We start from the raw sequence: 13,543 nt of genomic DNA, 5'->3' as shown, positions 1-13,543 counted from the left end.
TGAGCCAGTAGTTAGACTATCTCTAACTATATTTTCTTCATTTCGTTTCTTTTCCGATTCTTTTTTTCATCTCCAACGACTTTCTTTCGAAGGAATTCGTGAAGAAAAAGAAGAAAAAATTCTATCTAAAAAGAATAATTTTAGAAATCACTTCGTAACAGAAAGGACGAAGAAAATCTATTAAAACGCTAAAGAGAAAGAATTTGATTACTAACGGAACCTTGAGACGGTCTTACGGCTGCTGCGCGCGCGCGAGATCAGCGTCTCATCGTCTCTCCTATCCTACGGCCACCCGCTTTCCCTTTTTTGTACTTAATCGCACGTCACGCCTCTCTTCCGCTTCCGGCCCTCTACGCCTCCTCGTCCTCGCCGTCCCAAACCCGACCGACCGCGCCCGCCTCCCGTCCCTCGCCGCCCCAAAGCCGATCGGCTGTCTCCATGGGTCTCCTCTCCAACAGGTCGTCCCCGTATCCCTTCCTTCCCTGAGTAGCGGTGTCCAATCGAGACATTCTGTTTGGGTTGCTCTGCAGACTTCGGTGTTCGGTGATTCGTCTTCCTTTTTTTTGTTGTTGTTGAGATTTTGCTTCTTTTGTGTGGGAGCAGGATTCGGAAGGAGAGCCTGAAGGCGGGGGATCACATCTACTCGTGGAGGGCTGCGTGGGTCTACGCGCATCACGGTGAGGGATCCTTCATGTGTTCCTTATTCCGTTCTAAACTTTGATTGGATGATTGGATCTGGTTAATTCGGTTAGGCTTTGGGCCGATGAATTTGGAGAAGAGGAACTTGACTTGAATGTTATGTGCTGCATGTTGTTATAGAAAGTCTGATCCAATCGATGTGTAAAGCTGGGATTTTAGGTTAGTAGGGGGATTCACTTGAACTGATTGGACTATTGGTGCGTACAGAATGAGAATTCGTTAGCTACTTGGGCTTGGATTGGCTGCTAAATATCTAGTGCACAAGCACCATCTGGTTCACAAACTGTTGGCCTATGTGTCAACTCTACATAAAAAAATATAGATGCTGTCCATGGTGTCTTGTACCATCCTTCAAAATTTCAAGTCCAAACTCCAAACATAGTATGTTGCAAGAAACAAAAGAGATAAGTTTGCTGTGAATTATAACTGCTTTTCTTTTTTTCTCTTGTTTCTATTTATCATTTGTCAGATATTTCTTTCCTCTGTTACTCTCAATGGTTAACAAATTTCAACTACAAATTTTATATGTGACAATAGTAGTGTTAAAAGCACATGTACAAAAAGAAAATCAGATTTCTTTTATACTAATTTGATACCCAAACTAAAATTTGTGCATATGTGCACCAAATGACCTATCTGTGCATGTGAACTAGATGTCTTCTGTGGATTGGATAGGTAATAGATGGTTGCAGTGACTAACGAGACTCGTTGATTGGGGTGGGCGCAATATCCAAGCATGTATGTAATTGCTTCCTGCAAACCGTACCATGGAATTGTAAGTGAAGCTTATATCTAAAGAGTGTATATGCCATCAAACTACTTTCGGTGCATTGTTCAAGACATAGTAGTTGTTGGGTTTAACCATCCGGCTTGGGAGAGACGCTTATTTGGAATCTAGTGAATATATTAGAACGACAGATGATAGATCTTGCTGGAGTGACAATCCTGTGGTCACTTTGCAGGGAATTACATGGGATTTTTGTTTGAGATGCTATTTGTATTTTGCAGTAATTTTGTGCAGAGGTGACCATGTTTTTCTCACCCAGGAATATATGTGGGTGATAATAAGGTGATCCATTTTACTAGAGGGAGGAACCAGGAGGTCGGAACAGGAACATTCATTGATCTTCTTCTTGTGAGTTCTGGTCCTAATCGAAGCAACACGCCATGTCTGATATGCAACAATGAAGTCGATGCCACCAGCACCATCGAGACAAATGGTGTGGTACCCTCTTGCCTCAACTGCTTCCTAGCTGGGGGTGCCCTCTACCGTTTTGAATATGCAGTCAACCCAGCGCTTTTCCTTGCCAAAGCGCGAGGTGGGACGTGCACGCTTGCCTCCTCTGATCCTAATGAGGTGGTTGTCCGCCGTGCCAAACACTTGCTGAGCAATGGTTTCAGGTGCTACAACCTGTTCAAGAGCAACTGCGAGGATTTCGCAATATACTGCAAGACTGGCCTCCTTGTAGCGGAGCGAGGTGTCATCGGGCAGAGCGGGCAGGCCATCTCCATCATTGGTGGACCTCTTGCTGCTGTGATCTCGACCCCATTCCGCCTAGTTACCACAAACATCTACGGAATGGCAGTGATGGCCGTCGGGGTGTACTGTGCCAGCAGGTATGCAGGTGACATTGGCAACCGCCATGATGTGGTGAAAGTGGAAGTTGAGGACCTGACGGCCGGACTGGCAAGCGGCATGATCCGTGCCGTGGAGAACATCGCTCAGCTGGTGGCTCCGGCACAAAGCCCCACCGCAACCACACTCGCTGCTTAAAAATGCAGCACTGTTGTTTTAACATCTGGAGAGATATACATCAGTCCAGACCTACTCTACTACTGCTAACTGTATGAATTATGGGCTCATTGTGTTCATAATCTGTTGAAACTCTGTTGAAGTGAGCTTTCCATTCGGCAATATCTGTACTTATGTGTACCATGCATGGCTTGTCCTGTGGTGTATCAAGATAAAAAGACTGTTGTGTGCTTTGTCCGTAATTTCCAATTTGACTGCTAAAGAAAATTTGTGTTTATATGACAGCTTCAGTAAGGTCTTTCTGCCGTCAGTTTCATTTGATGGGAAGATCTAGTTTTTTTTCTTTCTCGTAAGCACAACCTGACTACCTGAGGCACTTCATTCTGACGGAAGCCAACACTTTGCGAGTATAACAAGCTTTGCGAGGCATTATTCATCTGCGTTGCATATTTCCCTGCGCATGATATAATCTATCATGTCAAATGGCTGATCTTACCTTGGAGAAGCACTTTGATCCTGCAGCTGAGGATAAGGGTTTATCCATTCCTCAGGAACAAAACGGGCAAACTGGACATGATCAGATAGCGAAGGATAAGGGCGTACTGAATGATTCTCAAAGTGTTTCAGAACCATCACAGACAGTGATGCGCTTAATGACGAGAAGTTGGGTGAACAGTTAACATTTGCTGCTACACAGGACAAGTCAAGTTATTATATTCGTGCTAGGCAGGGCTCCATAGGATTGTTAAATGTCCCGACAAGATACAAATCTCCATTCAAATGTGTAACGCCCAGGCCACCCATTGACATGGCGAAAGCTTTAGATGTTAAGAGGTAATTCTGCACAGAACTCAACACCACCAAGTAAGTGTGCTTTTATTTTTTGCAATACTGTTATTTAATTTTTAATATACACTGCCTCATCGGTGCTTCAATGTTATTTTACCCACGTAAAACTGCAGGAAAGTTTTTATATCGGGAACGACCCAAGTATTCAGTGGCAATGATATAACGGAATCATTCCCAGATGGAGCCATCGTGGAACTCGTCCATGTCATATTTTGTAGACTGCCTATGCACCGACGTCAAATTTTATAGGCCAAAGTGTGTTGGGTTCAGGGTTTTCCTTTCTGCAGCTCTTGGGGTGAGTTTATTCTTTTTCTTGACATGAAACACAAAAACCATCTTACAACCATTATTTCTATTCTTCACGTATGAATTGGATTCTGAAATATGGCCCTCATTACATGATGACAAAGAGATGCTGAATCATGATGAGGAACGTCAGCAAACAAAGTATCCAGATCTAGCTGTGCTAATCCGCCTAGAGACTGACATTCATGAGCTAGATTTACGTAAAGTTAAGCTTTTAAGTGGAGTGACAATACCTGGCTATAAGTTTGTAATCTCGTTATTGCACATTTATGTCATTATTATGTTCATCCTAACTGCTATACAATGCCTCTTTCAGTTTTTTGTACCAATATGTGACAACGCCTACTACACGGTTTACTTCTTGAATATGGTGCACAACCGAATTAATGTTCTGGACTCCAATATTGACGACCAGAGTGCTTACCTCGAGGTTCTTGGTGACAGGATTTTAAATAGGCGAAATGATTTGTTCCAGCAGGTAACGTTTGGAAAGTTTAGAGACTTCTCAATGAAATTCATGGAGTACTGCGATGGCAACCAATTACATATGGAGAAAGAACCGGTCAACATTCATTTCAGTCAAATTGAAGTGCAATTATTTATGTTATAGTTTCTATCAACAAAACCTTTTACCTACTCGTACACTAATATTTTCATTACAATTGAACAATGCAGAAAACCCTGTAGCATATCCGGTCCGAGAAGTTGTTCTATATGCTTTTTCATCAATTCAATCATAAGAAGCTTCCAGCTGATTTAGAGGCGCTTAGGCCGCGTGAGTCATCTGTGATGATGGGGTCACGCCACCTGATGGCTTAGTGGCACGGAAGAAATTTAATCTGAACATCTTTTTTTCCCTTTTTGCTGTTGAAGTCAATTTGTTCATTATGCTCAGATTTAATCTTTGATCTTTCAATCATCGCCGAACAACTAGGGTGGATGAATGATGAAATCCATCCACAGTGCAGCTGCAGTCATGTAAACTTGTTAATCGATATCTATTACCTGTAATTCGCTCTGTGCTGAATTTCGATTAATCGAGTCACACTTATTACTGATTCATCTTCTTGTGCCCCAGTACTAAAAATATATATATCCAGCACGATCAGACTGTGGGGTGCAAGGAACCCTCTCAATCTGTTGTTGTTATCTGCGCAGTGCTTGACTGCGTGCGCGCGGCTAGTACCATGCATATGTACACACCGATTACTACTAGGTGTAACCTAACACACTGTCTGCAGGCTTGCTAATTATTCTGGAATCACATACATCGATTGATATGATGGACAAGCATACAAGCTTGCAAGAGTGACTAGCTGCGAAGTCCTGAACTGCTCGGTACTACAATCCAGCCTTCAGTCACTATGTCATTTCTCTCCTCCCTTGCAGCTACAGTTTTTTTTTTTTTTTTTTTTTTGTCAATTAGCTTGTGTATGACACGCCAGCTTGAATATGATTGTGATGATGTTTTTATATAAGCAGAATATTTATATCCATTTGTGTTACCTGGCAGAATATTTATATCCATATGTGTTACCTGTTTTTCAAGTCCATCTTAGTGAAAGATATATTTTGCCTCCTACCATGCATCTCAGACAACATGCTAACTGTAGCATTGTGAGATACATTGTAACGATGTATTTGATCAACTATATCCATGATAACTAGATCTTTATTCTTGTCGACATTCATGAACAGTCTTTGTCGATTGCATCAGTTGGTGATTGTGCTCCATTCTAATCCTTTCAAAGAACCAATATCCATTTTTCACGTTCCATTTTGCCTTTACAAATGCCATGCATCATATCCTCTTTGATGTCTTTTCTTTCTTCCTTTCCTCCCCTAGAAATCATATTTGCCTTGTCTATTGCCCGAAAACTCACCCACAGTCTTTTTAATCTTGGTCATACACATCAAATCATGTCTAGTGTAGCAGCAGCAGAACACATATGCTTCGTCACGGCTTTCAAAACGTAGTTTTTCATTGGGTACTATTGCTGTTGGCAAGGAGCAGTCCTATAAGATATATTTTATTAAATATTACATACCATTTTTAACGAAATTTATATGTAACGAGGAACACCAGATTATCGCATCACCCAAATACTCACGTGATAGTACAATTTTCGAGGTTCAGGTGTAATCATGGCCGCTGGAGAGATGGCCTGAGGAGGCATCTCGACTGTTCGTCCATGCGTTGTCTCAGGTACGTGAGTTGTTGTGTCGATTGATCGCTGCGATGGAATCATGTATGTCTGTGTACATAATGACGACGATGAAGCTGCTAAAGTTGTGGTAACTGGTACCAAACATGGTTAAATGGGCCATTCAGGCCAGTCCGGCACGGGTTTGGCTTAACACGGTCTATCTACTGTAACGGGTCGTGCTGTGCCGGCCCGCGTGTCTCCCTCGGCCCGCGGTACGGCCCGTCGGGCCGAAATCGTGTCCGGATGGTTGGCCCGACGGGCCGAAATAGATAAAAAAATATATAAAAAATAAAAATATATATAAAAAATAAATAAAAATATAAAAAATAGATAAAAATATAAAAAAATAGGTAAAAAATTGCTACAAAATTAAAAATATATATAAAAAATAAAAAATAACTAGGTATTTACGTGCCGGACCAGGCCGTGCCGCCCTGGACTGGGCCGTGCCCGTGCCAGCCCGTCGTGCCGCACGCTCAGCCCAGGCACGGCCCGTGGTCTCATGCTGTGCCGGCCCGGCCCGTCTCGACTCGGGTCGTGCCGTGCCTGGACCGTACCTACAGTGCTGTGCCTCGGACCGATCCAATAAATATGACCTATTTAAACATCTTTAACTAGTACAATATGCCCAATTGACACCACGAGCGGAACCTATATATAAAAAAATATGAGGTGCATTTTTTGTCATGCGTTTATTTGAGCTGTGGATCTTTAAATTGTCTTACCTCATGAATAGTCTGTGTTAGTGGCACATTGCATCGAGGCTAAGTCCCCACATCCCTCTCTACCTGATCTTGAGGGTGATTCAGATCATTTATGTCCTGAGACTCATGTGACAGTTGAAGGCCCCGCTGCTGTCGAAAGAAAGGAGAAAAAGTAACTAACGTTGCACTGATTTCTGATTATTTGTATTGCTTATACAAGAAGTACGTGTTCCCACAAATCCGTGGATCATCATCATAAGGGAAAATAATTGAGCAGGCTGCCAAGTAACTTGTCCCCCAAAATTGATTTTTTTTCTTCAAATTTTATTGTTCGCCTCACTTTAAACATTTTCAGAAATACTGAATTCACTGCTAACAACTTCAACCATGAGGAAACTAAAATTCGGAAAATTGAGGCAGAAGAATATAAAAAAATCAAAGAAGGTGTAGAGAAGAAAATAGACGCATGCATAGTATCAAAGTTCTTCGGATCTGAAAGATGGAACAACGTGAAACAACTGATCACAAAGCTATTCTCGATTTAACTAACTGTGATCACAAAGCTATTCTCGATTTAACTAACTGTGATCACTTTTGTGTAGCTGAATGTAGGATCGTGATCGGCGATGAGAGAGTCGTTAATAGATGTCTTAACAATTTTTTTTGAATTGATAGTCTTCTTCTATTGGATCACATAACGCACTTTAAAACCTCAGCGGAAGCAAAAACACTAGAGGAATTATTTAAGAAGGGAAGTACCGAGGCAACATATTTCTATGGATAGTATATGAGCCATAGGTTCAATTCAAAACCATTTCATATGTCTTTATTCATAAAAGTATGTAACTTTAAATCAACACTAGTTACTTAGAGAAAAAAAACCCCAAATTAATGGAACAGAGACAAAGAAATTCAATACCCACTTGCACACATATATATGCTAATTTTATACCATTAACAATAAGGAGAATAGACTCAACAAGGTGAAAGCATTCAGCTCAAATAAAAAAAACAAAAATCAACTCGAAAGCCGAAAAAACTTGCATCCGAGGTAAGAGAACCAAAAGAATAAGACTAGAATGAGATGAACATGAACAAATACGAGAAAATAAACTTCATTAAGCACAGAGATCAGCCCTATTTTAGACATATTACAAAATATTTACTCTCACAAAAACTCTAACCTATTACAAAGGCTAAGCATATCTTCTTCTCTCCTTTAAAACATATCACAAGGCTCTTAAATTGTTGGCTCATCCTCTCTCAACAACCATACCCCTATATTTATAGGCCTTGGAAGCTTTCTTAGATGCCAATTTTTTTATTTTCAATATACTCTTTGCTTACAATGGCCTCCTACCTATCATGGGGTATTTTGGTCCATATTTTGCTCCGTCCATTGAATGGTCATGACACCTTCACGACTTAGCTTCGCCTCGACGCTAGCTTCATGATGATGCCACATACACTTCACCTTTTCACAATTTTGAGGCCAAACTCTGAAACCACCTCGCACACTTCTTAAAGTGTAACTCACTGCTGCTTACTTTGACCCCCTAAACAAGCATCCCGATGTCTACGCGTATACTCCGTCTTGCAATCTTGACCGCCGGTATGTCTCTCCCACTCTTGATTCCTCAGGCCGCTATTGTCACTTGCATTAGTATCTCCTTTGCTTGAGTTTGTCACCACGTCATCTCATTCTTCCTTCCAAGCTTTGTTTGACCTCCATGTGCATAGCTAGGATCACCCTAGACTCCGTCCGGCCTCCTCGATCGTCTGACAGCAAGCACACCGCTTAGCCCCGATCATTCCGCCGTTGACAGCTAAGTTGCATCCACCACATGCACACCATAAGACAAGCAAACATGTTTCTCCAAACCCCATACCATCTCCAGGTTAGCCAAACTCAAAATGCTCAAGTCAAAGAATGTCTCAGAAATTTTGCGAACACCGGATATTCTGGTGTGCATAGCCTCTGAGCACCGGAACATTCGATGTGCGGAACTTCCTTTGTGCCCTGCAAAATCTGCTCTCTGCAAAAAATGGTCCGATGAGTTACTTCGGTGCTCACAACTTACCACACCGGATCATCGGGTGCATGTAAAAAGCTTCCAGACCAATTTTGCATCCTTTCTGCAACAAAAGCTCCGGTGTACACTCTAGTGCTCACAGTCTAATCACTGGACAATCTGGTGCACCTTTTCCTATTTGATCATCTAATACACTTTAAAATCTCAACAGAAACAGAAACACTAGAAAGACTATTTAAAAAGAGAAGTTCAGATGTAACATGACTTCACGGATAATATATGACTCATATGTTCCAATCAAAACCATTTCATATGTCTTAGTGTACAAAAACTTACAACTTTGAATCAACATGAGCTACTTAGAGAAAAACTCCCAAGTTGATGAAATAGAGGCAACACAATTCAATACCCATTTATACACATATATGTGCTAATTTTATACCTTTAATAATAAGGAGAATAGTTTCAATAAGATGAAAAATATTCAGCTCAAACAGAAAAACAAAAATCAACTCAAAAATCAGAAAGACTTACACCAAGACAATAGAACCAAAAGAAGAGACTAGAAGGAGATGAATATGAGCAAATGCGAGAAAATAAAGTTTATTAAGCACAAAGATCAGCTCTATTTTAGGCAGATTACAAAATATTTTTCTCTCACAAAAGCTTTAACCTATTACAAAGGCTAAACATATCCTCTCCTCTCCTCCAAAATATATCACAAGGCTCTTAAATAGCTAGCTCATCCTCTGCCTAAAACCATACCCATCTATCTAGAGGTTTTGGAAGCTTTCTTAGATGCTAAATTTTCTTTTTCTCAAAATACCCATCACTTATAATGGCCTCCTTCCTACCACAGGGGTATTTTGGTCCATATTTTGCTCCTTCCATCGAACGGCCATGACACATTCACAACTTAGCTTCGTCTCGATATTAGTTTCTCGATGATGCCACATGCACTTCATCTTTCCACGGTTTTGAAGCCAAACTGTGAAATCGCCTCGAACCCTTCTCAAAGCGTAACTCACAACTACTAGTTTTGACCTTAAGCAAGCATCCCGATATCGATGTGTGTACTCTGTCTTGCGATCTCGACATTTGGCAAGTCTCTCCCGCTCACGATACCTTGGACCACCTTGTCACTTGCACCAACATCCCTTTCTCTTGATTTTATTAACGCATCGTCTTCATTCTTCCTTCCAAGTTTTGCTTGATCTCCATGTACACAGCTAGGATCACCTTCGACTCCGTCCGACCTCCTGGATCATCTGGCACCAAGAACCCTGTTTGACTGCAATCATCATGCCGTCAGCCACCAAGTTGCATCCATTACCAACACAACATGAGATAAACAGATATATATCTCCAAACAACATTTAACTTATCACAAATTAGTTCAATCGAAATCCTACAAAGATAGCACATCTCACAAAAACTTGAACACCGGATAATCTGACACTCACACCAGTACAAGCACCAGACCATCCGATGTGTACAACTCATCCGGACTCTGGACTGCCTCTGGAAAAAGCTCCGGCGTTCACTGGGCTCAACACCAGACCATCCAGTCAGTAAACCACCACCAGACCATGATTTTGCACTTCTCTGTTAAACAGTCTGGTGTTCCTCCAGTGTTCACACCGGACCATCCAGTGTGTATGTCAGCTCTAGAACAAAAAAACCTGCATCTCTGTTAAATGCTCCGGTGTTGAAAGCTTCTCAACACCGTACCTTCTGGTGGGTAGACCGCCGTGGATGTCCATTTTCAGTACCTCTGTTAAATACTCTGACATTGTCTCCAAGTGCTTACCGGATCATCCGGTGTATACAAATTACCACACACCAAATTATTCGGTGAGTGTAATTTTCTTTAGCCTTTGACAGAACTATGACAACTCTATCTTTATCAATTTTGGTTAGTCATGATTATAATTACAACACATATACATACTTATGTAATAAAAAAAACCATCAAACCAAAATAACACTTTATCAATCACTCATACAAATTAAGACTCATTTCAACTTAATGTGGCATTGTTGTTGTAGCATCTGGAGAGATGTACATCAGTTCAGAACTGCTTTACTACTGCGATATGTATGAATTGTTGATTCATTGCGTTCAAAATCTGCTGCCTGTCAAAGTGCGCCTTTCCATTCGGCCAGAGGTGTATCAGGAATGAAAACTATTGTGTCTTGGTCGTATTCAAATCTGAATTTAAGAAAACTTGTGTTCAAATGACAGCTTCAGAAAGGGTCTACTTCTGGCATCAGTTTAGCTTTAATGGCAAGATATTCTTTTACATACGCAGAACCACCAGATGAGGCAGCAACAAGCCAAAAACCTTTTGCGGATGCCCTTTTTGAATATGTGAGGAGCTGCTTCTGGTGCTGACCTAATTATCATATCTATACAACAATTAAAGGTGCCAGTACATAGCTCAATTCTGCCTTAAATTTTTATACTTGGCTAGCTTCAGACAGACTGACATTCCTGAAATATAGCATGCATGATTGTCAAGTAGGGTGGGAGTAGGACTGGCATTGAGGTTGCTGCAGAAGAGTGGAAGAGAAGCGGTGGTGAGGAGGTGGCAGCAGGTAGGCCATGTCCCAGAGAAACGTGGCGAGGATCGAAGCGAGGATGAGCAGCGTGGCCAGCATCTTGAAGAGGTTGAGCCAGGGCGTGCGAGAGAGCAGCAGCTTCTGGCAAGGGATGGGCCTCGGGCCCAGCAGCACGCTGCTGAGCCCTTTCAGCCCCAGGCGAGCCCATATGGGCCTAGCGAGGACCATGGGCCACCAGGTGCCGGGGTGCGTGAAGACTACGGACACGCACGCCATGGCGCACACGGCGGCGTTCAGGTTCCCCACGGGGACGGGAGCCCCGGTCCCCGGCGGGCTGAGCGTCAGGTGCACGCCGAAGGCGAAGGTGGCGATGACGAGCAAGACCCCGACGTGGAGCAGGTTGGAGGACCACACGTGGTAGCGGCTGCGGTACCTGGGGTGCACGGTGTTGAGCCCCGCGTACATGAGCAGGCACGTCGCCACCGTCGAGCACAGGAACGCCAGTGCGTTGGACAGGATGAACGACCTAAAGGCCGGCCTCTCCGCGGCGTCGGCGGCGGAGCCAGGCAGGGTGAAAGGCGCCGCGAACGTCACCGTCGCGATCAGCACCGACCCGATGGCGCGGTTCTGCGTCAGGTTGGTGTACTTGCTCAGCTCCTTCTCCGAGCCCCTGACTCCTCTGCGCTTGTTCAGGTACTCGTCCCGACGCCGAGGGCTGCGGTGAGCTCCGCACCACACCAAGCACTGCGCTATCAAAACCTCCGGGTTCTGCATGTAAATTCATGAATTTACACGACGCCCGCACACACAACAACTATGATTATTGCTCCAAAATTAGAAACCAGCCAATTAATACCATACCATTGGGTACGTGTACCCGTGATCCACCTCGTTGATGGCCACGTCCAGAGGCGTCTCTCCATCGTTGTTCATGGTGCTCAGGTTCACCTTCACGTCCTTCACCAGAAGGATGACGATCCTGTCGCACCCGTGCTTCACCGCCAGATGCAGCGGCGTGTTCCCTCTGCTGTCCCTCGCGTTCATCATCCGCCCGAACCTCGGGTTCTTGCACATGTGCTGCACCGCCTTCTCCTTCTTGTGCTCGATGGCGCAGTGCAGGACGTTCCTTCCCTTGTTGTCCAGCAGGTCGTCGCAGTTCGGGCACGTCTCCATGAGCTGCTCGATGACGTCCATCTTGCCCATCTTGGCAGCGGTGTGCACGGGGAAAAGCCCATCCACGTCTGGGATGTACGCCAGCGAGGAGTCTTCCAGCAGGAGTAGCTTCACCGCTCCAATCTTCCCAGCTGACGCCGCGTGGTGAAGAGCGGTATTCCCAAAGTTGTCGACCTTCTTCGCGAGCGTCGGCTCCCAGCGCCACAGCGACTTGCTCATTTCTTGAAATCCAGTCACAACACATGAATCATGAACTACATCAAGTATATATGAAATGCTACAGAAAGCAGTTTTACCTTCACTGACAAGGACCGCGGCATGCAGGGCGGTCTGTCCATCTGGTCCGGCGTAGTAGGCCGGAGATTTCACTCCATCAGGAGAGCCTCCGATGAGGACGTTAACCATGTCAGCTCGGCCAAGCGCGGCCGCCAGGTACAAGGGAGAGAAGCCCTTGGCGTCCACCGCAGCGGCCAGCGCACCATCTGCGGACACGAGCTTCTGCAGGACGGCTTCATGGCCGTTCCTGATGGCCTCGTGCATCGCAGTTGCACCCTCTGAGTTCCTCGCCCTTAGCATGGGCTCCTCGTCGACGCATCCGCTTTCCAGCACCGCAGACGCATCGTGTTCGATGAGGAAGCACACCACGTCGACGTGCCCGGCTCTCGCGGCGCAGATCAGAGGTGTGTTGCGCAGGTTGTTCCTGGACTTGATGAGCGAAGCGTCCAGGCCGCACATTATGCGGACATGCTCCAGGTATCCGCGTTCGGCGGCGGTATGGAGCGCCGTGTTCCCCTCCGAGGTGACGCCTTTCAAGCAGCTCCGGCTGCTACCGCCTTTCTGAGTATCTTCTTGCCGCAGGTGCCATACAACACCATTGCTACTGCTTCTAAGACCCAGAACACGTTCTAGGAGCGCCTTGTCGCCGGTCGCGGCAGCTCGAAGCAGCTCATGGTTCATTGTGTGTGGGGTGTGCCGTGCTGCTACCCCTGCGGAAGGAGACATGGCCATGGTATGGTTTGAGCACGCCATTAGTCCCGGTGCTCTTAGCTAGAGGATGACGAGCTCCTAATTCTGATGTTTCACTTAGCAGTTTTTGCCCTCCTGTATAGTTAGGTATTTGTACGGTAATTTACCTCAGAAAGAAGGGTCAAACACACAACCGCGTAAGTGAGCCACTATCACAACAATCAACATCCAAAATTTTGGCTAAAGAAAAAAAAAACTGCGAATAGATACCACTATTTGAATATTTTGCAC

General features: G+C 44.3%; 2 protein-coding genes across 2 annotated transcripts; one reads left to right on the top strand and one right to left on the bottom strand.

Annotated features, from left to right (window-relative positions):
• Positions 1–298: 298 nt before the first annotated feature.
• On the top strand, positions 299–2,729 carry LOC133928961 (protein LEAD-SENSITIVE 1-like). The gene is made up of 3 exons (XM_062375505.1): positions 299–458; positions 604–677; positions 1,746–2,729. Exons 1-3 carry the CDS (start codon positions 439–441, stop codon positions 2,471–2,473), a joined length of 822 nt encoding a protein of 273 aa, XP_062231489.1. The 5' UTR covers positions 299–438; the 3' UTR covers positions 2,474–2,729.
• Positions 2,730–11,040: 8,311 nt separating this feature from the next.
• Positions 11,041–13,294, bottom strand: LOC133928109 (ankyrin repeat-containing protein At5g02620-like). The gene is made up of 2 exons (XM_062374380.1): positions 11,975–13,294; positions 11,041–11,881 (listed from the first exon to the last, which is right to left on the bottom strand). The coding sequence occupies exons 1-2, from the start codon at positions 13,292–13,294 to the stop codon at positions 11,069–11,071; spliced, it is 2,133 nt and encodes a 710-aa protein (XP_062230364.1). The 3' UTR covers positions 11,041–11,068.
• Between the last annotated feature and the right edge of the window lie 249 nt (positions 13,295–13,543).

This window comes from Phragmites australis, chromosome 9 (assembly GCF_958298935.1).
Source record: "Phragmites australis chromosome 9, lpPhrAust1.1, whole genome shotgun sequence".
Taxonomy (NCBI): Eukaryota; Viridiplantae; Streptophyta; class Magnoliopsida; order Poales; family Poaceae; genus Phragmites; species Phragmites australis.
The sequence above is the reverse complement of the archived record's forward strand: the minus strand, read 5'-3'. Positions and strand labels throughout refer to the sequence as shown.